At 41.0% G+C, this 24,717-nt stretch overlaps 2 protein-coding genes across 22 annotated transcripts in view; both read left to right on the top strand.

Annotated features, from left to right (window-relative positions):
* Positions 1–5: 5 nt before the first annotated feature.
* On the top strand, positions 6–3,527 carry LOC116428021 (odorant receptor 10-like). 3 transcript variants are annotated; one of them, XM_076368694.1, is made up of 8 exons: positions 6–285; positions 609–1,150; positions 1,232–1,495; positions 1,783–2,242; positions 2,457–2,556; positions 2,633–2,752; positions 2,817–2,972; positions 3,049–3,527. In XM_076368694.1, the coding sequence occupies exons 3-8, from the start codon at positions 1,318–1,320 to the stop codon at positions 3,097–3,099; spliced, it is 1,065 nt and encodes a 354-aa protein (XP_076224809.1). In that variant the 5' UTR covers positions 6–285; positions 609–1,150; positions 1,232–1,317; the 3' UTR covers positions 3,100–3,527. The 3 variants fall into 3 exon arrangements, with proteins under 3 accessions (XP_076224809.1, XP_076224808.1, XP_076224807.1); XM_076368693.1 differs by having other exon boundaries at positions 609–1,163; positions 1,801–2,242; XM_076368692.1 differs by having other exon boundaries at positions 609–1,163.
* A 3,118-nt stretch (positions 3,528–6,645) lies between these two features.
* wupA (troponin wings up A) overlaps positions 6,646–24,717 on the top strand; it is a 46,672-nt gene continuing 28,600 nt past the window's right edge. For 4 of the 19 annotated variants that reach the window (XM_076368644.1, XM_076368638.1, XM_076368647.1 and 1 more), the window contains exons 1-6: positions 6,650–6,806; positions 12,223–12,266; positions 17,922–17,939; positions 18,303–18,431; positions 19,955–20,078; positions 22,745–22,845. In XM_076368644.1, coding sequence (XP_076224759.1) covers positions 12,252–12,266; positions 17,922–17,939; positions 18,303–18,431; positions 19,955–20,078; positions 22,745–22,845 — 387 coding nt within the window. In that variant the 5' untranslated portion in view covers positions 6,650–6,806; positions 12,223–12,251. Of the gene's footprint in view, positions 6,807–12,222; positions 12,267–17,921; positions 17,940–18,302; positions 18,432–19,954; positions 20,079–22,744; positions 22,846–24,717 lie in introns of all 19 variants that reach the window. The other 15 variants (XM_076368640.1, XM_076368635.1, XM_076368634.1 and 12 more) reach the window with 9 other exon arrangements.

Genomic DNA, 24,717 nt, shown 5'->3' with positions numbered 1-24,717 from the left:
ACTGTTACAAATACCTCGAAATTATCAGTTTTCTATGAGCTATCGGATTCGAAAGAAATCGCTAGAATGACTTTAATAGATAAATAACAGTGTCGCTGGAAAATCTAAAGTTGGATAGATTAGACGAAAAATGGGAGGTCTCCGTTATAAACCCGAGGAAGCATTTTAAAACCGACTAACACCAGAATGATAACGTTTTGGCAGGGATTCCTTCATATATATTGCAAATTTAATTTCTGCATCCGAATATTTTCGATGCACGATATTCTTCGCCGATTTCAGAAAGTGAGTATCAAGAAATGATTTCACTTTTTACACAACGTATCCAGCCGGCCGACAAAAATTTGGTAATGAACTCATATTTTCTTCAAGATTCAGTACTAAACCTTTGAAATGATACATTCGATGGACTAATTACAAGAAAAGAGAAATGCTTATATGAAACATATACTTGATAAAAATGATATTACTTTAAATGCAAAATTAAAAACTTCTTGTATGTTGTCAATGTTGGTGTAATAAATGCCTGCTGGATGTGTGTTTAGGATGAATAAAATTGTAAACTTATCTATCCATTCACATTTACCACAAATCTACGAAACCCACAGATTCATTATGGAATGTGCATTAATCACCATCAAAGGAAGCGATTCTACGTTTCACTTACCTGACATCGAAGAGCGAGGAACAGCTACCGAAGAAGCAACGAGCACAACAGACGCGTTCATTCTCCACGCTCAACCCGTTCGAAATGGGGAAAACAGGGTTGCGTGCGATCTACCCGATCGATCGGTCGCTCCCTCAAAAATATTAAACATGCACGTACGAGTGGAGACAAACACTTTTTTCCACTGTTCGAAAGTTTAATGGGTAAACGATGTAGTTACCGTTTGTTCAAAACTACCCTGCCACTTGACGAAACGGAAATTACACGACAAAACGATAATGTAGCAGAATTTTAAAGGCTCACGATGCTTCGGCATGAAATATTCAACGGTTCTTCCATCCCTTTATACTTGCTGCAGGGTTCAAACTTTCCGCAGAACCCTTGCAACCTGTACTTATCAGTTTTATTAAAACACTAGCAGCTGGAGGAGAGCAACAGTAAGTTCGACGTCGTACGTGTCGCGACATGAGTTCTTCGAAATCGGTAAAACGAGCAGGTGCTGTTCGCACGATACTTGTCGGGAGAATAGAAATTTTTGTTTATCCGTTGTTCCCAACTTTGCAGGTTACGAGTGGGCTGTCGGAGTTAGTCGGTTCTTCCTGAAACTGATATGTCTTTGGCCAGAAGACACTCACGGTGTCAGGAGATTCATGGAAAACCTGTTTATAAATACGCTCGTGGTCTTGTTCATTTGTTTCATGATGATTCCTACCATGTTGTTCGTGCGCAAACTGGAACAGTTCACGGCAATCGTAGATAATCTCGTGTACCCGTGCACGGTGTTCACTATAACGTGGAAAGTGTTCATTTTTCATAGAAATCGGGATGGTAAGTCGATTGATTCAGCGAATATGCTTCTTAACGAATTGAATGTGAAATGCTTTTTACTTTGAAATTTATCAGAATATGCGTTCCTATGCTATTCAATGTTGAATATTGATGCGTAATTATGTAATATCGAATATTCTTCAATATTTGAAACATACTTTTATTGCGTGATCGAAGCTAGAGATTTTAATTTTAACGAGAGAATTATAATTCTTTAGAAGCAAGTTTAGTAATTTGAATTTTCGTGAATGCTTAATCTGTGTTTTTATTCCAATGTCTTGTTGAAGCGTTCCTGCCGATTTTAGATATGATGGCGGAGGATTGGTCAAAACCTAGAACCGACGAGGAAACGAGCGTGATGTTACACTACGCGAACATCGTTCGAGTAGTCAACGTGTGCGCTTTCGCAGTCGTGTTCTTCGCAGTGTTGTGTGCAGACCTTTTCCCAATTTTTGGTGTAAACTTTCGTTACACGTCACCTCTAAGCGACGTATTCCCGATTCCGACTTACTACGAATACGATGTTTACCACAGTCCTTATTACGAAATGATATACGTTGTTCAAGTTATCCTAATGTGGTTCTTGTTGTTGGGTTACTGCAGTGTCGATATGGTTTTTGGAATGGTAGTCTTTCATATTTGCGGCCAAGTGAAGAATTTCCGAACTCGAATCGCCAGGGAAAAGGAATTCGAGAATTTCAAGCATACATTAACGGCCATAGTAACGGATCACATACGGCTTAGCAGGTACTTCATGTAGACACTTTTGTTTCGATTAGGCTAACGAAACGCATGATACATTTTTTTGTTCGAGTACTCTTTTTCAAGTATTTTTATTGAAGAAATTCTGTTCGAGGACTCTTGTTCAAGGTCTCTTGTTCAAGGACTTTTGTTCAAGGACCCTTGTTCAAGGACAAGCGTCGAATTTAAGAAACTCATTTTTAACGTCAACTCGTTCTAGAGCTGTGGATAAGATCGAAAATTTGTTCAAACTGATACTCCTTGCGCAAATGCTATTGTTTGGGATAATGCTGTGTGTTTACGGTTCAGGAGTAATGGCTGTACGTAATTAGCTGTTCAGTGAATTTAAAAGAAACTTCTTCGAGACAATATGTCAATCGAGTATTAATTTTCTAGGCGATAACTGAAAATAGCAAGCCTTCACTGACGCGAATTATCTATCTCATCTGTCTTGTAACCAGCTGTATAATGCAAATATCATTTTATTTTATTACTGGACAAATATTGGCTAATCAAGTGAGTAAGTAAGTTTAATCTGTATGTAAATTGCTATTTAAGATTATAAACAATGCGATTTAAGTCTGAAGCACTTTACTATGCTGTCTACGAATGCGAATGGATAAAATTAAAGTCAAATGAAGTAAGAAGCTTGATCCTCGTTATGATGAGAGCTAAGCAGCCGTTCCTGATTACCACGGAAAAATTATTTCCTATGACCTTGATGACGTTTGGTAATGTAAGTTTAACATGGTTCTTCTATACTTGTCGTTTTCATTCACGGCACTTTCATTTGACATTTCACACTGTTTCAGATAATCAAGATATGCTTCAGTTATGTATCATTTATACTAGCAAGGCTCTAATTGCAAGACCGTTTAATACTAGATTTACGTGATCACTCATATAGATACTGGAAATTAGAGCTTTAACGACAGAATTATCAAACAATGTTTAAAAAATATAATACCTGACAAAAAAATGGTTTTCCTAAATGTAGTGTTAAAACATAGATAATCTTTGTAGTAATAGAAAGATAATTAGAACAGAATCACCGTATTTATGCAAGCACAGCACATAATACTCATTAGTGATTAGAAGTGAACATCTGTAATCATTCTGTAACTATTCCCATACAATATACAAGGATGAATAATATTTATCACTTCAAAGATAATCAGTAACCCACATAACGCCAAGAATTATTTAATTAGCAACAGCCGAGTCTTAAAGAACTTCAGTTTCCGGCACAACAGCAGTTTGGTCGCCACTTTCAACATAACAACGTTCCTTTTAATTCCGATCATTTACACGTTAAAGTGCAGTTGTCAGACATCAATTTCACGCATCAAAAGATGGAAAAACTTTGGGCTGATCATTTGGAAAATCTACCAAAATCCAAGGGTTGAATCGCGACCTCGAACACCCTTAAATTACAATCATTATTTTCAATGGATCCTCGCGATAAACAGAAATTTTTGAATCAAACTACTTTCACGCTAAAATGCAGACTTCAAGCTTCAATTTTATGTACCAAAGGTTAGTGACTCTTCAACTTAATTTTTTAGAAAATGAATATTCTGTTAGCATCGCTAATACATCCTGTGTACAGATCTTCTGTCGGTGTAGTCGCGTTTTGAGTAGATGCCGTCGTGTTGTGATAGATTGCGCCAGTGTAGTATGACTTTATTAACTCTATCGGTATTTCCGAACAATGTTTCCCACAAATGATACAATGTCATGTATTGTCACAGGAATATAGACATTGCATACCATACGAGTACGGAAAATATGAAATTGTATCACTTGCAAGTAATATTGTTCTGAAGTACCGACAAGGTTAAGAATGCAGATATCAGAAGATCTACGTTACCAACGCTACGTGCCTGTCCGACGTATGGTGGACGTGCACTACGCGTCCGTGGGAACGGAGCTACTCTACTTGACCCACCGTTCCCTACTTTAACCTTGCGATTTTTCAACCCCGAACAATACCACGCAGCGGCGATGGTACGCGCGGGTGGACTGGTGTCTTCAAATAGACCGGTCTACTTTTTATAGAACTCGATATCCCGAAATCCTCTATCCTCGAAATTCAATCCATGCTTTAACGTTTCCATTATTAGAGAGTGACACCGGTGAAAATCTTCACGGCGGCTTCAAAATAAACTGGACGAATTTTGAAACGCGACAAAGACGAGTCCGCGGAGGATGAAAGAACGGTTTGCCCGTTAACCGGTCCTGAACGACAGGAAATAAACAAATTTACGATGCACGATGGTTTTACGGCGCGAACGCCGCTTCGCTACTGGTCGCAGATAACGCGAAAATTTGGGAAAGATATTACATCGGGGGCAATCGTAAACGTTACGTTTAGCCGGCGATGTTTCCGTCAGCGTTACCGCGTTTAGTGCCAAACAGCTGCCCCACGAAATCCAGAACGATCCGTTAATAATATCTTCGTTCTGCCTTGACGCGCTCGCAGATACTCCTACGATCTCTGTCGCTTCTAAGTTACACTTATTTTCTGTTTAAACGCCCAATTAGCGGGCAGTCCTGCAGACATCGTGCTCGAGAATGTAGAACAATACCATCTCTTCCTCGCTGAAGAGTATTCTTCCTTGATCCTGCGAAATCTTAGAAGAAAATGGAAGTTCTGACTTGAACTTTTGACTTGTCTACTTCTGCTTCTTCTTCTCTTGCTCTCTACACTTATATTGTAGAAAATGCAGAATCATTAGTAGTAAATTATTGCTATTATCGTTCGAAACGCTGTCTATGGTTTAGGAAAGTTTTACTTTGAAATGGTCACTGCAAGTTTGCGGTCGACAATATGTTAATATGCTACAATGAACATCAAAACAAAGAGTGCACTCTCTTTATGATATTAAGATAACGTGTCAGGCATCATGGTATAGGAATGATGAAGGGATTTGTTAAGCAGCATACACAATGCCAGGAAATATTGAATATTTCAATTAAAGGAAGTAACAGGGACACTGTTTTCTATGGGCAGTCGAAACCTGAAACCGTGAGACTCGAGCATCGAAATTGCCTCGAATTCGTGAGCACATATTGAACTTGATCCCATCCGTACCTCCAACACACTCGATTAAGTGTGTTAATCCGGGCGCTCGTTCAGTGCGTGCCACGAAGAAAGTGGACTTCCTCAGTTTCCCTTTCATTCGAGTAATGAAGATCGATCGGGAAGAGAAAACAGGGGGGAGCGTTGCCATTTAATTGGCACCGTTCTCACACTTCACGGATAATCTTTCAGAATGCTCCGCCGCGGAACAATGGAACCCAATTTCGCCGATCATTAATGGCTTAATCACTGAATAGGAACTCGAACGTGGAAATATGGGGAATGGAGCCTACACAGGTGCAAAATAATAAAGAGATTCTAATGGTAATCGCGTTCCTCGTCTAACTAGACGGGTCGTTAACTTTTGTTTCAATCTGCCCCTAAAATCATTTCACGGGTTGAACCACGAACGATCGCGCAATTTACGTTTGTGTTATTATATCTTTTAAACGTGAAAATTAATTAGTAACTGATACTTTTCGTTGTACACATCTGTTTACAATTAAAATGAAACATTTCGTTGAAATGTATTTCCCGGTTCAATCTGACAGACTGAATAATGATTATTTCGTTTCTCTCATTGCATTTACAAATTAAATTACTAACTTAACAATTATACTATCAATCATAGCGACTAAAGTTACTAAAGAATCTAGACTACAGAAACATCTAACAATCTCACGTGTCTCCAAACACGATACTTCTTCCAAATAAAATCGCACCAAGACCAAATACTTTCCCAGACTGTATACAATAGTACACCTGTAATCAACCATTTACATAGCTCACGACATCGCGGCCCAAGAAGTCGTCAAAAACGCCACTCAACATTCGAACATTAGCTATAAAAGTGACGCTCTTCATAAGAGAGTAACACAAACAGAAGAAGTTACATCGAAAGAAGTAACTAATCAACTAACAAGTTACAAAACAAAGCTGAACAACTTAAACGATAAACATTTCTTATCAGAAACAGGAACAGGAGCAAAGGAAACAGATGAAAACCTTACTCGGATAACAGAAATGAAATCGACTGTTAAATGAACGCTGAAAACGAAAGAATTCTAAATCAAATTCGAGAAACCAGCTTGACCATTCGCAGTATCTTCAGTATGAACGCAAATCTGATAAACTCGAGATCGGAATATCTTTCAATCCCATTCTATGGGGTACATACATCCTTTCCATGCATCGGGCTCGATAGACCCCGCATCTCGTGCGTGGCGTGCTCGCCCGCTCGCGAAGTAGCGTACGCGAGTAGCAGGCCCGGCTCCGTTTTCAGTTTCCGATTATTTTTGGCAGCAAGCGGAGCGGGCAGAGCTCTCGCCTAAAAATGCTTACGACCGAGGGCGTGCCGCCATTGGTCGGCCGGCACCACGTGAACACCCTACGATGGAGGTTCACGAAGTCGGCTAGGGATCCACGATGGCACAGTCAGCTGCCTAAGGTCCGGTTGGCCAGTCGCAGCCAGCAAAGTTCTTTCTCAAGGTAAGCAAAAGCCGTCGGTCCGCGCTGGAACCGCGCGTCCACGCCCGCCGTCCTCTTCAGGATCCGTGTCCCGAGGGAAACACGAAGCCAGAAAACCTTAGCCGCGTCGAGTGCAATCAGTGTGCGTGTGAGAGAGAAAGAGAGAGAGAGAAAGAGAGCGTCTGAGAGAGAGAGAGAGAGCGAGAGAAAGGTGTGCTTCCACGGAACCGATTTCTCAAGGTCACGAGTGCGAGAAGTCGAATCGATCCCGTTAAACGCTTAAACCTCGGCTTGGCCTGTGATGTTTCGGAAAGGACATCCGAGGACGCAACCCGCGTTGTCATCCGAGTGACACCTCGTGCTTACGACCATTTCCCGACAGGCTTTTGCTCCGTTGCTGAACATCCTCCCTCGAGGGAGATACTTGTGCCGACGAACTTAACTGGAGAGACTAGATTAGTGCGCTCGTCTACATTACGACGCGTTCGCAGCGATCATAAAGCTACAGTCAAGCTAGAAAGGAGCAGGAATGCGTCTATGTCGCTTCAGTTGCAATCGAAACGGAATTAAAAGTAACGTTCGTACGTTCGGCGAGTAACGCTTTCGTCTCTAAGGTCTTGGTTAGCGTTTATCGAGAGTGGATGAACGGTTCGAACTTCCCGTCGAATTCAGGAACGAATGAACATGTTCGCTTGGTTAGTGTGAACGTACCGTTGTCCTAGTCAGTCGTAGTCGCGTTGGTTCTTCGGGGTTGAGATCGGTATCGGTTCGAGAGGACGATTCTGGCGTAGGCGGGTAGAAGTTGTTGGAAGGGACTCGAGGTGGTTTGGACTCGTCGCAACGCGATCCGCACGCGGATACACGCAAACAGCCTTGTAACAGTATTCGCGGCGGCTACCGATACCTCTTCGACAATTATAGCTTCCTCAGACGCGTCTGAATCGACGCGCTCGGCCGTCTGTCTTTTTTTAAGACGCACCTTGGCGCGCGACTTCGATCAGAAATCGATACGCAGGCTGCTCCGGTGCGAACGGTTTTTGTTAATGATGTCAGCATGCTAGAATGAACCGCGGGGAAACGGTAATAACGCTCCCGAACGGTCCGCGTTGCTTCTTTTCGATCCGGTGACACTGAAATCGACGTTATAAATAGGGTACGCGCTGAAAGATGGCGGAAAGTGGAGAACGGGTAATGAAGTTCGATTCAATCGTCGGGTAACTGGTCTCTAGATGTTCTTCGGTAAACTTTCGTAAGCTTCCGACATTACAACTTGGACCGTGAATCGGTTGATCGTGCAACAATCAATATGAAACTCGCCTTGAAACTTTCTTAATAGACTTTCTAGCTAATTCGATAGTAATGGCTTATTTAACGTTAGTGGTAGCTATCGATTGAAGTTCAGTAGAACATTCTTTTGAAGAACGAAGGTTCGCTGTAGGTGAAGAACGATTTTAACGCTAGAACTACCGAGCATTTGATACGATTGAAATGTAATCGCCATGAATATTGTAGTAATTGATTATTTCTGGTTTCTTCAGACATTCATTATAGTATTCAAGTGAAACTATTTATTTTCAAAATCATTTCGAATATTCGACGCTTCGAAGATATCAATAATTGCGAAACAGGAAAACTGAAACCAGTCATTTTGACTGGTACGGTAGTTCTAGTGTCGAGCTACCATTTAACGGGCTGAGAGTTCCAAGGAAATTCCTTTCGTTCTACAATAGAATAGCCCAGTGAGATTCGCTTTCGAGTCAACCGGACGCGTTTCAGGAAGAAACGTCCCCGCGATCACCTGGCGCGCTCCTCGATTTACTCGGACGATCGAGGCGGTGGATCGAACGAGTTCGATCCTCCCCGTAGGGGGGAGATCGTTCGCTAGGCAGATCGTCCGCGGTGGACTCGACGTGTTTTCTATTTTTACGGTGTCGGGATCTTCTTTGACATCGGAGACGGGACACACATCGGCGAGTCTTCTCGGCGGGACGTGTCTTGGAATGGCTCGAGTGAGAGGGAATCTATACTTAGCGAAGGCGATCGTCCATTACAAATATAAAAGGCGACGCTCGCCAGTGATCCAATGAAATTCTCGCGGACGGATACTTTCCCGATTTTCCAATGGATGCTAGACGATGTATTTCCATTTATTCTCGCCCGTTTAACACCTCACCTTGTTGCACGATGTTGATTTTATCGTCCAGGGGGAACTCGGGATCCCGGGTTGTCCGACATCTTGAACTTAACCCTTCGAGGACGGACATGTTGGCGACATTAGCATTCATCCGAAATTCAAAGGAACAATTGAATTATTTAGATTAAGGGAAATTATTATCTCTCTCGTCTAATTCGGTGGAAGATACAAGATTAGTGATCGTGTGAACTCAAACTCTTATCTGTGTGCTCGGCTAAATTTTAGCTTTCTTGCGTGTTCACCCGATGACTCTTCAATTGGCTCTTTTGATTATTTTGTGTGAAATATTTTAGTAAATCCGACGAGAGGAATGAGAAAAAGAGAAATTCAATGGGTTTCGGAAGGTCGACAGAATTTCGAGATAGAGTCGAACGTCAGCTCTCGTGCGGCGAACGGTGTACGCGAGCCGGTTACACAATCGATGGATGCAGTAAATTTGGAAGCTATTTTGAAACATTGTAGCTGACTCATTGCCGTCGTTCGAACGTCGCTGCACAAGAAACAGCGGCCAAAGAAATGAATTAATGCAGTCCACGGACGTAACGCGATCCGCTGGCCAACGTTTCTTTAATAATTGATAATTCCTTTCCGTCGAGGGACTCACGGCTCTCGCGTTTAAATTCATCCCCCGTTGCTCGAGCGCGAGCCTTAATTAATCCCGCGACACACGATTATTGTTTCTACCTCGGAAAACAACCGTATCCTACTTTCTATATTTAAACAGTTATTTCTACCGGCTGGCGGGAGCGTTTCAAGAGCTTCTCCTTTCATGGTCTCGGGGATCAGGAAAATGTCCTCTATCTACAACTAAAGATACTAATTTTGAATGCCTTTTGTCGCTGGTCTTTTGTATTTACTGCCAGATGTTTGAACTATCTTTGGAGAAATAGAAGCGTTCAATTTCTTGGAACATTCGTTGTTTACTGTTTGCCGTTCACCGTTTAAGGCAATATATTATTTCAGACAATCATCGTATCATGTGACTTCGAATTGAACGAGTCGGATGCCACTCGTACAAGTATCGATTTGTAATCCGTTTCATCCAAGTACCATTTTATTCATCACTACTATCTTCATTCGGGATAGTTTCGAGATTATTTAAATAACATCCCTGATAACTTCAAGACACGCAAGTTTAGGAAGGTCGAGTTCTAATTCTTCATTGATCATAGGAGACTCAATCGAACGTCGATAATACAGTATCATCTGCCAATACGATTTCTCGATCTACGTGACCGTTCGTTCGCCAAATCAAGTTCGCAAAACAAAAACCAGAGAAAACCTTTGCACTCCGTAGACCAGTTTCAATCACCTACATTCACATTGTAATTAATCAAATTGTAGTTTCATATTTACTCTAATCTTCATATAACGCAACAACACAAAACATTCAAATAAAATAGCTTCGATCCTTAACATTAACCGTACCAGCACTTTCTATACACCTATCCCAATCATAACCAGTAAAATAACTGGTCACAAGATAAAGGTGAAAACGTATAGGAAAAATTAGTGAAAACAGAAACAAGGGGAAAGATAAACCATGGACAACCGATTAACCGTACAATATAAAAATCAAGATAAGGTGAAACGAACAAAAGGAAACATCGAATATTCGATCAAATTTTAACCCTTTGCACTCGACAATGTTTTTCTACTTGCAACTTACATAAATCTTGCATAAATTATGGGGCAGAATTTTATTTCTATGTTTCACGTGTTAATACTTCACTGAACATTTTATATTGAATTTTTCATTTTACAATTTTACTGCGTTCAATCAAATGGCGACTCGGAGTCGCCTCTCGAGTGCTAAGGGTTAAAATCGGTCGTCTGTCCGGTCGCGTTGCGTTTAAAGAAATGTCGAACGTTTCTAGTGAAAATCTTCCGAGTGCAAAGGGTTAATCATGATTTGGCCTGCGTGCAGCTCGTGCCGCAATCCAGCGCTGGCACGAGTGGCTTCCCTTATCGCGTCCTTTTCTCCAGATTCGATTCGGCTCTCGGTTCCCGGCGTCGGATCGGGTCGGAGTCGGGAGCATCTACCGGGTCGTTGCGTCCAAATTTGGATCGTCGACGGCATCGACGTCGTCGTCGGCGACCGTTCGGAAAGTGGGGCCGCGGAGTCCGGCGCGTGTCTATTTTCGAGCACCGGATATTCTACACCGTCGCGGGCGCGCGCGCGCGCGCGCGCGAACGAGGAGGCGGCTGACGCCGAGAATTTACGCGCGGGACCGACGATTTATCGCGCGAAATCCACCGGAATGCCTGTCACTGACCGAACGGCCGGAAACAGAAATTTATCCGAATGACGTAACCGACGATCCTCCCCAGTACGACCCACCCCTGCCCTTCCATCCCCTTGCACGAGTCTATGGTTGGCGGTAGAACATAGGGGATCAGTAAAAATCACGAATGTCAAGTTTCCGATCGTTTTCTTTCGGTTGTCGCTTAATCTTTGATGCTAGACGTAATTTAAGAGTGTCAGTAGGGATTTCTAAGTATCGGGGTTATGAAGGGTGTAACTGCGGAGAAGAAGGAATATGAATGTAGGTTAGGTATCGAAACTCGTCGCGAAAGTTTCGATTTAGAAGATTCTTAGGTGTTTGTACGGAGAACGTGAATATTGTTGATTTACTTGCAGTTACGATGAATGTAGAGCTTCTATCGTTTTTTTATTGGATTGATCGGTGGTTTCTATTAGTGAGATTTTTGGGAAGTCTAGGAATTTAGACAGGAAAAATTCTAATGAGAAATATCGAACGATGCTTCAAGGACTGAGATACAATTGAACTAAATTCTCGAGTTTTAGTCGCGTGTAACAGTTTCTAGCACTCGAAAAAGATTATTTCGACTGTTGCACGGTCGTCACGTGACCTTGTCGTGTTCGAAAACATTTAGAAACTGACGTTGGTCGGGCATGCAATCCCATCGAGACGAAACTCCCAAGAAAATAAATGAAACTCGGTCGAGTTACTTATTCCGAGAAAAGTTAGAACGGTTTAGGAACGCCTCGAAATAGTTGAAAAGAATGCGAACGGTTCGCGAAGTTCGCGCGATTCCGAGTTCATTCCACTGCTGCTGCAATGCTCGAGCGAATCGCACCGTTCGTATAATTCCGACGTGAAATGGAAAATAAATGATATTTAAAAAGAGTCACGCGAGACAAAAGAAATTACGTGACGCAACGTTGATATCGTTTTGGCAGGAATATTACATCTATTTTTCTGTTTGCTTTATTTTTAGGTAGACGCGTGTAGCAGCCAGATACCAAGATGGCGGACGATGAGGTTAGGTGGGTACTGGAAACGTCTCCTTTAATAGGAACACGCTTATTTCATTATTTCCGCGCGAAACGTTCACGCGAAACCGCGTTTCCCTTCGCAATGGGTTTTACGCTGGGAATATAAGGTAAAATCTTTTTTAATGTTATGAATAGACTGCGGGCGTTCATTTTAACGTGGATCTTTAACGCGCAGCGGCATACGGGAATCCTGAAAAAATACGTTAGCCCTTGAAGCTACAATTTTCCAGGAAGCTTTCATTTAAAATGTCCAGATCAAGGCCACTTATTCTATTAAGTCTCTTATCTCCCCGGTCGCTCTTGATTAAATCTCATTTGATTCGGTACGAAGATTCATTTTGTAATTCCGGTTGGAAAATCGCGCTCCGCGGGATCCCGGGTAGCAGGGAAATTTCATTAAACATTCTACTTTCAGTTTTCGACTCGACGCGAGTGCCCGCGACCGCATAAAAAACCGCGATCTAATTATCAAAGTTTTCGGCTGATTGAGTTCTGGCCGGAGTTACCGCGACCCGCCGGAGAATTCGCGGTGTATTTATAAATTAATTTCATGATTTTCCGGTGGGCTAATCGAGGCGCCGGGCCCGCTGGAAAAAAACTTTTCGTTCGATCCGTCCGCGATTTAATATGTTTTTTTCTCTCTTTCCCTCTCTCTCTCTCTATTTGCTCCCATCATGCCTCGTCGGCCACGGATACACGGCGCACTTGACTCTTGACTTCACGCGGGAATGGCGAACAAATGGATCTTCCCGTCCCCGTTCGGATCGTGCAGTGTAATTAATTATTCCGAAAGGTACGCATCATTTGTGCTGTTTCTGCTTGCGAACACCCTGTCGGAGATAAAACCTCCTACGAACATTTTTGTATAAACAATCGAAGCTGTGAATTCCGAAACAAATTCGATGAATAAATTTCTCGAAGAAAATCAATCTTCTCTTTGTCTTTGGTATATTCTACAGTAAAGTAACAGTGATACAACATTGATTAGATATATCTTCGTTATGTAGATATTTTTATTAAATGATAATATTACTATTATCATTATATTTTCGTTTATCGACAATATCGTTGCATCGTAATGTGAACACAAGAGATTCGGAATTCACGACTGCAATCGACCCGACCAAAAAGACCATCGACCCGCGCGCGGCTAGAATTTTTGCGTCGCCGATTTTTGTACTTTTTGATTTTTTTCCTTCTAGACTAGTTTTCGTTTTTGCTCGGTAGTAGCTGCTTAGACGGAACGACAGCTTCCGAAACTAAAGAAGCTTCGGTCCAGTCGGGGCTCCGAATCGACCGAGCACCCTGTTTTTGTCCTCATCCTTTTTGTCATACGTTTTAGTTTTTTCTTCTCAAAACGGACGCTCGACGCGGCCGCGCAAAGTTTGCGGTCCGCGACGAGGCCACGATATTCATTTTAATGGCACAGTAGAACCTCGATTGTCCGAATCAATTGAATTCCAGATATACAGACGATCGAATTGTACAAATGATCCATCAACTGAATTTCACAATTGTGTTCCGCGGGAAAAATGATGTCTCTTTAGTATATAACGATTTGTTTGAATTTATATGATTCATTAGCATTTTCTTGATACGATCCAAATATCAGTTGACAATAATATATATAGACAATATTTTAACACTAAAACTACCAGCAATTATAAAAAAGCTAATAGATGTTTCTATTATTAATACGCAAACTGAATCAATTAAAGTCTGAATAGATACACTATCGTTTCTATAGAGAAATCCTAAAAAAGTCTTAACTGCTCGGTAGTTGTGTTAATATGCGTCTAATGGATACGTAATAATATATCCAAAAAATTAGCTCAGTTCACTGATTCTCAGATAACAGAACGTTCGAGAAATCAAACGTTCAGACGATCAAACATCGAGACGATCAAGCCCTCGGGCAAACAAACATCGAGACGATCGAACGCTTAGATAATCAAATATTCAGATAATCAAGGCTCTACTGTGCTTTCATGTGTACCACAATCGAATAACGAGGAGATCATAGAAGTTTATCCTCGCCGCAGCGATCCGCGATACTTCCCTTTTCCCGCGACGGAACTAAGGATCCTCTTCTCCTGATTTTTCTATCCGACCCGCCAGTAACCCTCCTTATCTCTTCATTTCTTATGGAATACCGGATTACCTTACTGCGGCTCCATCCCGCCGGAGGAAAGTCGTGGAATCCTTCGGGATCGCTCTGCATTCGGTTGCCTCCGATGTTTCGTCGAGTAATAATCTTTTCGCCGCGCGCCAGGCAACCGCTGTTCGAGGCAAATAAATAAGGGATACGCCGCGGATGCTTCTGCAAACAGAGAAACGGGATGTTTGCTCGTTTATTTATTTATTGTGCCATCCTGCCGGAGGAATTCTATTGAAGGCAACAAAAATGTTAGCTGAACCGATAAGTAACACGCACAGGATCCTCCACCGGCTTGAGATCGCTGTGCAAACACTTTGATAATGTTTCCCAACATTTTTAATTCATCTATTTCACTTTATTTATTCATATATTATTTTATATTCAACTGATGCAGGAAATCTAATTTAACGCTAAAACTACCAGATGAGTCAAACTGACCTATTCCTGATGTCTTGCAATTATTAAGATAGATGTTTTTTTGAGAACTGAAGAAATTGATTTAGCAATACAAAAACTAAATTGTAAATCAATTGAGTCTCAATAGATGAACTCGTGGAGTTTCTATAAAGGAATTTGAACAGTCAATTCAACTTTCCTCCGAACATTTATTATTCGCGACATTTGCTTCGAATCGCAGAATCGTCGAAATTCGCGAGAAACAGTTATTGATAAAAGAGAAAACTCATTGAACACATCGAGAACGTGTTTCGGTTTCACGGGACTCGACGTGTATTTCCGGGAACATAAACGTAAAATTCGCTTCGCCTCGGAGAGTAAGAGATAGACCCGGAAGTATTACAGACCGACGCGTCCGTTGCCTCCGCGGGGTGGACTTTACCTCTGATTTATCGGGCCACTCACGTCCTTATTTCGACATTATTTACCGCCCCGCGCAGCACACTCTATCTGTTCTTTATTCCCGTTTTTTCCTTTTTGCCGCTGGCCAACTTCCTCCGTGTAGCCCGGTTTTCCACGTAGACCACGGTTGTAAAAATGTTTCATTAACCCCTTGCCGCACGGTTTTCTTCGAGACTACGCTTGTCGGACTTGCGTTACTGTTCACGCTAGAACTACCGGTCAAAACGACTGGTTTCGATATCTATGCTTCGAAATTATTCATATCCTGGAAGCATTGAATACATGGAATGATTTGAAAATAATTTCACTTGAATACTATGAATGTTTGCAGAAACTGAGAGTAAAAGGGTTTATATACTAATCGTAATTTATGAAATGTAATAAGGACTGTATTGAATGCTCGGCAGTTCTAGTGTCAACCAATTAGTTGATTAAATCTCGTTTTTGACACGTGATTGCAATCGCGGGATAAAAGTCTACAGAAATCCTTCAACGATTTTTATATGTTATTTATACTATATATTATTTATATTATTATTTACATTTATATGAAATATAAATATAACGTCATTGTTATAATATTATTATTACAAGAATAAAAGACATTTATCGGTGTATCGAAGATCGTTCCCTATGAGTTGAGAAATTATATATAAATAGATTAAATTCCAAGTAGTTAATAATTTACGAAAACGAGGTACTATGAAGAAAAAAATTGATGATAGAAAAATAATCTTTTACGTGTACGTAACTGCAACGGGATAAAATCGATTTTTATTATACTGAACTGGAAATCCGAAGGACGTCTCGGATATCATTGTACACGAAGGGGTTAATATCCACCCCGTAACGACCCCTCTCCACTTCCGGTCCCGTTCCTCCTCTACTCGAATCGCAACAGGAGATATCCTTGCTGGCACACGAAAATATTAGAATCCCATCAGCGTTCCTTTTCATGCGCCTCCCGACGGAAGTTCATTCCGCGCGGGAAAGTTTTTATACCCCGCAGGAGAACGTATTTCCGACCCACCCCGTTCCTTCTGTTTCGCGGGAACATTTCCGTGGTGGTACGGTGGAACGGCGTAAGTCGCATCCAAGGAAAATTTCAGTTTCCATTGTTATCGTGATTCCGGAAGGTTGAATTAAGTTTTGATAAGAATACGGTATCGACTGTACACGAAGCTTTTGTTGGTTCCCTTGGAGAATTAAATAACTGTTTATTTGTGGGATCGAAGTTGGTAGAATCTTGTACTGATTCCGGTAACGTAAGTTACAGAAATTCTCACTGTAGAATAAAAATCTAAGTTTTAAGAACTTATCGAGTGTTACAGAATAAAGATTGGAATTCAGTTGAATCAAAGTGGAATAAAAAATACATTTAAGGATATCTTTCGTTTCCAATGAAATTACAATGAAGTATTTAATTAGCAAAACAGTTGAAGTAGCTGTCAATGGTGCTATTCATGTAACTCGTGAACACTGGATTAAGTTGTAACGCTTAGGTTCAAACGAGATATCCACGACTTACGACGTTCCGTCAGAGAGCCACTTTAATGAATCCACCTTGCGTCCTCTAATCTCACCAACAAGTCAAAGTGAGACATGTAAGACCAGAACCGTAGTGAGCGAATGTAGCGGTAGAATATAGTTCCAAGCACGAGCCACGTAGATAACCAGAGAAACCTGGGGTAATGTAGAAACTACGGTCGCATGAAAGACAAAATATTTCTGTGTCCTGCGGCGTGAAGCGTCCTTTATGTGTTCGCAGCATGCTCCTCACGCTTTCGTTTATTAGCGCGTGTTCGATGTAATATCCGACGATTCAAACGCTGGAATTTCAATCACGTTTCGAATTGCCAGCACGCGTGTCAACCAATTATTGCATGCCACGCCGAACTCTGTAATCCGCCGTTCGCGACTCGTAGATACGTACGTCCGAAATGATTCACTGAGATTGAGAATTGCCGGCCATCTCGCTGCAAGCCACGCGAAAACTACGGCTTTCTGTACGCTTTGCGCTATTCTCAAGACGGAACTCGAAACACGATGCTCTTCCTATGCGTATCATTCGCGTTACGCGTACGAAAAGAATTATTTCGTTTCTTTTCGATTAGAAATGAGTAACGAATAGAGATACGAAGTTACGAATGTTTCGTTGGATCAATATGAAAATTTCAAATATAAAGTAACTTTTTAAATACAATTGCTTCTTTCTTAATCTTTATAAATCTTTGTTCAGTTCTGAAAATTTCAAATATAAAGTTACTTTTTAAATACAATTGCTTTTTTCCTAATCTGTATAAATCTTTGTTCTGAAAATTTCAAATTGCGTTCATCCCCATTTCTACGTCGATTTTTCCTTCGAGAACGAATTTACGCGAAGATATTGTAAAATTTGGATATAGATATTTCAGTTGCCAATATAAAGATTAAATGTAAAGCAATGGTTAATATTCGCGTGAGAAATGATTGATCAGTCGAGATACCAAATAGTCGATTAAAATAGGAAAATCGTAGGATACTAAACAGAAAAATTGTTCATTTCCGAACGTTGTTTCGCGTTCCGTCTACACGAAGTCAAGCGAAGTTCGATCACTCACGATCCCCGTCTCTTTTTCTTTACAGAGGAAACGTCTCGAGGATGTACGTAAGAGGGGAAACTATCGGTGAACCTTAAACTCAAGCAGAACAGGACGATCGCTCGCGAAACTTTTTCAATAACTTGTCCAGCGGTGCTAATTGAAAGGGTTATTCGCGGCGGGCTTTCTCGCGAATGCCCCGCCGCGACGGAGCTCTTCAGCTTATTTTAGAATTTTCTTTTTCCATGAATCTTACGACGGAGAATAACGATACTTGTATTTTTCATTCTTTTTTTTCTCGCCGCTTCAGTCTGCTTTTTCACTTTTCCAAGATTTATTCCTTAAGATTCTCGTTCGACGCTGAACGCCGCGTTCCGCGGCATTGTTAGATAAGATGTTTTAAGGGAGTTTCACACGGAAAATGTAGGAAAAGAAGAGGAAACAGGCGGAGACCGACAGAAAGAGGGCGGAGGTCCGCGCCCGCCTCGAAGAGGCTTCCAAAGCCAAGAAGGCGAAGAAGGGTTTCATGACCCCTGACAGGAAGAAGAAGCTTAGGGTGAGTTTACGCCGCATTCTTTGGTAATTCCCTGTCCCGCTACACATGTTCCATCGTCAACCCTCTGTTTTCACCCTTCCAACACTTCAGAAATTTCCTCAGAAATTCCGAATCCTCTTTTTCCCCTTTCTTAACCCTCTGAAAATTTTCTAGAAAATTGTGTATCCTCTTTTTTCATCTCTTCAACATTCCTCAAGAATTTCAAACGAAATTATTTGCAAGATACTACATCCTAACACTCTACAAAGTGTTCGATCATTAAAAAAGTACAATAGAAATAGTTTCCTTTTTACTAAATGTAACATAACCTATTTACAACAGTATTCGATTTCCTACTGCGAAATGAAATAAACTCTCGTGATTCTTTATTTCTAAAGTATTGCAACAGTAATAAAGTATTATCGTGTGTTACAAAATCAAGTAATAAAGAGGTAAATGAATAAAATATTCCTGTGTCTCTATCGAATAAACAAGGAGACAACGTAGAAAACACGAAACTAAGGGTTGCACGAGTATTTCATACGTGCATCGTACGAATAATTACCACGACACACGAACAACACATGCTATTAAACACTTCTTGCGGTGGCAGTAGAATCCCGACACTATTGCCATTGTTTTACACTCGCTGGAACAACTTTTCGCGTTCGCTCGACTCTACACGGCGCGCTTTATCGTCGTCTTAGATCTTCATTTCGCCGGGCAACGCCGTTCAAAGCGCCGTATTTCTTTATTACGTTGTCACACTTCAACGCGCGGAACTTCCGCCGGTTTCGAAGCCTTTCCGCCGCGAATGTTCCTGTCCTCCCCGCGGATATCTCGGAACAAGCTTATCCACCCGCCCTTTGCATAATATTCTCGGAGAGGTCGCGTCGCGGGAAAATTTATCCGTCGGTTTTACGATTCCCTGAATCCCCCTTACTTTGTTCTCCTAGGTCAGTGTTTCTCAAAGTGCGCCCGCGTTATGGAGTACGGTTCAAACTTCAATTCAATTTTGGACAATTGTGCGAAATATTCCCATTGCATTTTCATCGGAAATTCATGTTTATTGGCAGTAAATTATTGACACTGCAATTTTGATGCTGGGAGAAAAAGATGTCGACGCTATAGTCGTATATATCGGGTTGTTCCATAGGTTTCTTTCGCAGTTCGCATTTGATCTAGTGAAGGTTCGGAAAGATGACATTTCTGAAGCTTCCAGATGGAAAGTTAATACGATAGAACCTCGATTATGTGATTATATCAAATGTTTAACACCGCAGATAATTTTTCAAATCTTTTTGATCAAATTTGATCGTATATTTCGAGTAACGTAAGAATCTGAATGATCAAGTTCGAAATTTAACGAGAACACGATTGTCTTCTTGTAAACCGGGATTGATCGCGCATGACTCAGGAATATTACATAAAACGTAGATGATTGATTCGAGGAAGGTTAAGAAACACTGCTCCAGATTCTCTTTCTCTTTCATTCGATCAATGGTTCCTGTCTGATAATAACCAACGTTCGTGTGTGTCTGCAGCTGTTGCTGCGTAAGAAAGCTGCCGAGGAATTGAAGAAGGAACAGGAGAGAAAAGCCGCGGAAAGGAGGCGCATCATCGAAGAACGTTGCGGAAAGCCGAAGAACACCGACGACGCGAGCGAAGGTACTTTCACGCCATTCAAAACGTTCTCGTGGATTATTTAATACATGTAATCGCGTTCGGGTTACGGTGAACTTATCGCCGCGAGGCTCGAGTGTACTGATTTTCGTTGACGAGGATTTATCGAAGCCAAGTATGACATAAGCATTGAGGATTGACAGTGTTTCTTGTTGGTGAAAGATGATTGAACGTTTGAAAGTTATTTACTTGTCACCTTTCTAGTTCTAATTGTAAATCTTGAGTCAATTATAATAGTTTGCATAATTTAACTTCCTAATTTTGATTCTGTTAACCGAATGATAATTAATAGGAGTTTGTTCACGCGAATAGGTTTCAACATACTACGATCTTAATCTATATTATTATTATCTATTAAAAGAACTTTCAAAAGTAATCATTCACTTCTCCATTAGACGTAGCAATTCTCTATGAAAAAAGTACGAAACTGTTTCTGCCCAAAAGCAATCAACTTAAGGTACACCATAATTTCGATATAATGAAACGACAACATCAAGTGACTCACTCAACAAGCAAGTATCTATCAAACTTAACATCAGTCAATATTATCGTCTATTAATATCCATTATCATACTCGCTTTCGATATGTCTTCATCAATCAAAACAGCAACGCCGAAGCCCGCGCCGATGATTTCATTGCAACCGATTCCTCGGGGTTCATTGCTCTTGTTAGCCAACGTTCGAGTATTGCATCAGGGTCGAAGATCGAACGAAAGTTCACACCGTCGCAAGAGAGTTCACTGAAATCGCAGTCAGGATTCACGTATCTCGCCGACTCGTCCCGAAACCATTTTTTTTTTCCAAATCGAGAGACATGTGAGCAGCGAACCGGACGCGTGGTCTGTTTCGCCCCGTGATAGCAATTTTCGCAGCATCGTCGTCCCGAGTTGATCGTGTTTCCCCCGTGCAGTTCGATCCATCGTCGACGGTAACGTCGTCAGAACCGAGGTTCGATCGCCTTAAACGCTCGTTAACATACGTATGCACGTGCATACCGTGAAACGACATCCCAAGAATGCAGTCCCTGCAGTGGACGGATACACAACGCTGAGAGAAGTCTTACACGAACTCGAGACACGACGGTAGCTTTAAGAGGATACTGCGGTGTAAACACGGCCAGGGATACGGACGCCTGGAAATTTTATTTAAGGAGAGGCTGCTGGGGGATATCGATCGAGTTTCGAGCACCTGTGCTTCTGTACCGGATTTCCCGAGAAAGGAAATATACGGAAATTACATGGATTTGATAAGATTACTGATTGATGGGGCAAATTGAACGGAGGGGATGAGTTTAGTAGATGTTGCCTTGGAAAATGACTGTTCCAGAAGTAGATTGATTGCGTCGGGAGTTTTGTACGTGAGCTTTGGGAAAGAATTTCAAGTGGAAATTTTGTAACTTTGTTGGAATGTGATTGGGAGTATTTTAAGGGATGTTGACTGTAATTAATGTAATAGTAGGTGAATGAGTATAGTTGTTTGAATTCCAAAAGGAATTGATTGCGTCGGGAGTTTTGTACATGAGCTTTTGGAAAGAATTTTAAGTGGAAATTTTGTAATTTTGTTGAAATGTGATTAGGTGTATTTTAAGGGATGTTGATTGTAATTAGTGTAATAGTAGGTAAACGAGTATAGTTGTTGTTTAAGTTAGGAAGGGAAGAGATGAGAAAGCAGTAATATTGAAGAAGATGAATTGCGCTTTGTTCACGAATTTTCACGGCGGATATTGAAATGATAATCCAAACATGACACATGGTAGTCAGTCTGCATCAAGTGTACAAGCCTCTAAGAGCATGTTTACGTTCGTTTATAAGATGACGCTCGAATGACTCGCTAAAATATTCATATACAAACAGGTGCAAGATTTAAGATTAATATTCCCAGCAGCTTCTCTTAGATATAATTCCAAAGGTGTTGCACACAGGGTGTCCAGTAATTCGTAGTACAACTGAGAAAGGTGTGCTTCTACGTTCAGAATCAAAACTGAAATGTACAGTACCATTTTCCATCTATAAATCATCGTTTATTAGAAAACACGTTATCAGTTTCTCGAAATAAGTAGAGAAGATTTTTAATAGAATTGACATAGATTCTAAATAAATTTGAAACAGATTTCAAACAAATTTTAAACAAATTTCGGATAGATTCTAAGTAAATCTTAAACAAATTCCAGGTAGATCCTAAATAAATCTTAAACAGATTTCAGGTAGATTGTAGATAAATTTTAAACAGATTCCAGAGAGATTTCAAACAAATTCTAAGCAAATTCCGGATAGATTCTAAATAAATCTTAATCAAATTCCAGGTAGATCCTAAATAAATCTTAAACAGATTTCAGGTAGATTGTAGATAAATTTTAAACAGATTTTCGATAGATTCAGATAGATTTCAATTAGATTTCACATAGATTTCGAACAGATTCCAGACTATAGATCAATTTCAAATTCGTTTCTGCGACAGAAGCACAACGATTTCTCAGTAGTATCGCGATGACCAGCGCACCCTGTATATTCTGAACTGTTGGCCGTGTTATAAAACGCGCGACGAGGCTCGCCCCTCGGGGCGATCAAAGAGAACGATCGGTTCTTCCCCCGTCGTGCCTGAATGCGAAAATGATGAATTCTGTCCGATCTTTTTCACCTTGATCCGCACAGATACCGTGAAGCGCGTGCTGCGCGAGTACCACAATAGGATCACAGCATTGGAGGATCAAAAATTCGACCTCGAATATGTTGTTAAGAAGAAGGACTTCGAGGTACTTGAGAACGAACGGTTGCGAGAAACGTAACGAGACGTGCGAATAACGAGGCATTCACGATACACACACACACACACACGAACAGATCAATACACACGAATCACATGTACACACATGTACACACACACACACACTTATATATACACACAAGTTTAACAACGATGCTCAATGTTGTTGCACTTGAGCAACGGAACGCGCTTGCCCGGTCGGTCGCGATTCACGTTCGATCGAAATGGAGGGAGGGCACGCGTATCCTCGGCTGCGTTTTGGCAAACCGCTCGGATCGCCGACGTTACGCAACAGTTAACATTGCTGGTCGTTTATAAACGGCGATGGTACATTCGTGTTGCCACGGTGACGCCGCGAGTCTTATTTTAACCTTAAGTATAGACGTGAATTCAACCTTTGACGGTAAACGTACCGCACGGTTTTCAAATTTCATTGAAAATTCTGCGCTCTCTTAACGTTTAATTGACTTCATATCGATTATATTGTTCAATTAATCGGGTTTTCATTGTCTTTACTGTTTACGCGAAGAAAAAACATATCGTACAACTTGTTTGCCTTTATCTTGTAATCAGTTGAATTACTGGCTATGGTAGAGATGAGTATATACAAAGTGCCGAGCGATTAATGTTAAATATTCTGGTTTTTTGCGACTAATGAAACAGTTTATTGTATTGATTTTCTTTTGCTTATTTAAATATTGTCAATCGTATAACGAAAATTTCGCTAGTTTCAGAATTTTCGATATTTTATATAGAGGTCCGTGACACCGCACGTCCATACTTAAGAGTTGATCGTTCCTTTCAATCCAGAAGCTCTTCGAACGAGACACTTTCGGCAGCTAAATAGTTCCAAGAGGCACACAGACATACACGTTATATTCTGATTGTTAGTTACCCGATTTTTTCTTTCTTACAGTCGAACTGTGAAGTCTGCGCATCCGTAGGATAAATTGATTAGAATTCGATTCAGAGAAAAAGTTCAACGCTCGAATCACGAATAACTCTTCTTACTTTCTCATTTTCTTTGTGTCTCGGTATTGTTTAAATGACGTGTCGCACGTTCGATATAAATAGGATCATTAACTGTTCGGTGAACGATAGAGTTCGTTCGTTTAGGAAATTGGATATTTCATGCATCGGTTAGCTAACTTCAATGCAGACGACTCAAGAGAAATGGTAAAACGAAAGACTGCGGTTCGATCTATTCTCTTTCAAGCTACGAATATTATAATCACTTGAATATCAGTTTAAGATATCAATGAACATCCAACGTGAATCGTGCCCCAAATGCCACAACCAAATGTCGCGTCTGCGCAGAACCGGGCAAGCGTCGCGAGCTTCGCATTTCGTCTCTCCGTTTTATTTTCTTTCTTACAAGTATACCATATTTTTTTACTTTGTCATATCTGTTCACTGACTATCTGATATAACACGGCTACTCTGCCTTTTTTCTCTCTCTCTATCTCTCTATCTCTCGCTCTGTCTCGCTGTCTATCTCTGTCTGTCACTCTTTCACGCACACCTTTTATTATCTGTACGCTCGTTTTCGTGTGCGCGCGATTCCACGTGGATTTGCTCTTCGTTTAATGCTATCTACGTCGTCTGTCACACCGTGTTACCGTTTTTTTTCTTTCTTTCATTTTCTCTTTGATTTGACTATCATTGTTGTAACTGGTGATCCGACAAAGCAACGCAAAAGAAAAAGAACAACCACAAAAAAAAGCAGCAACAACAACAGCAACAACAACAACATCACGTGGATCACTCATCAGCAGATTACTGATATCATTAACTTACTTTTGTGCTCTCGCAGATTTTGTTCACGCTGTACACTGACAACGGAGCAGAAACCATCTGTTTA

Source organism: Nomia melanderi, chromosome 6 (genome assembly GCF_051020985.1).
Source record: "Nomia melanderi isolate GNS246 chromosome 6, iyNomMela1, whole genome shotgun sequence".
NCBI classification, from domain to species: domain Eukaryota; kingdom Metazoa; phylum Arthropoda; class Insecta; order Hymenoptera; family Halictidae; genus Nomia; species Nomia melanderi.
This window is presented reverse-complemented; position numbering and strand designations above follow the sequence as displayed.

Bases quoted from the DNA above. Each gene is read 5' to 3' on its own strand.
- LOC116428021 (XM_076368692.1), top strand. From the start codon at position 1,133: ATGAGTTCTTCGAAATCGGTAAAACGAGCAG. The intron at 2,557-2,632 runs GTACGTAATTAG...TTAATTTTCTAG, and splicing joins ACGGTTCAGGAGTAATGGCT to GCGATAACTGAAAATAGCAA. The intron at 2,753-2,816 runs GTGAGTAAGTAA...ATGCGATTTAAG, and splicing joins GACAAATATTGGCTAATCAA to TCTGAAGCACTTTACTATGC.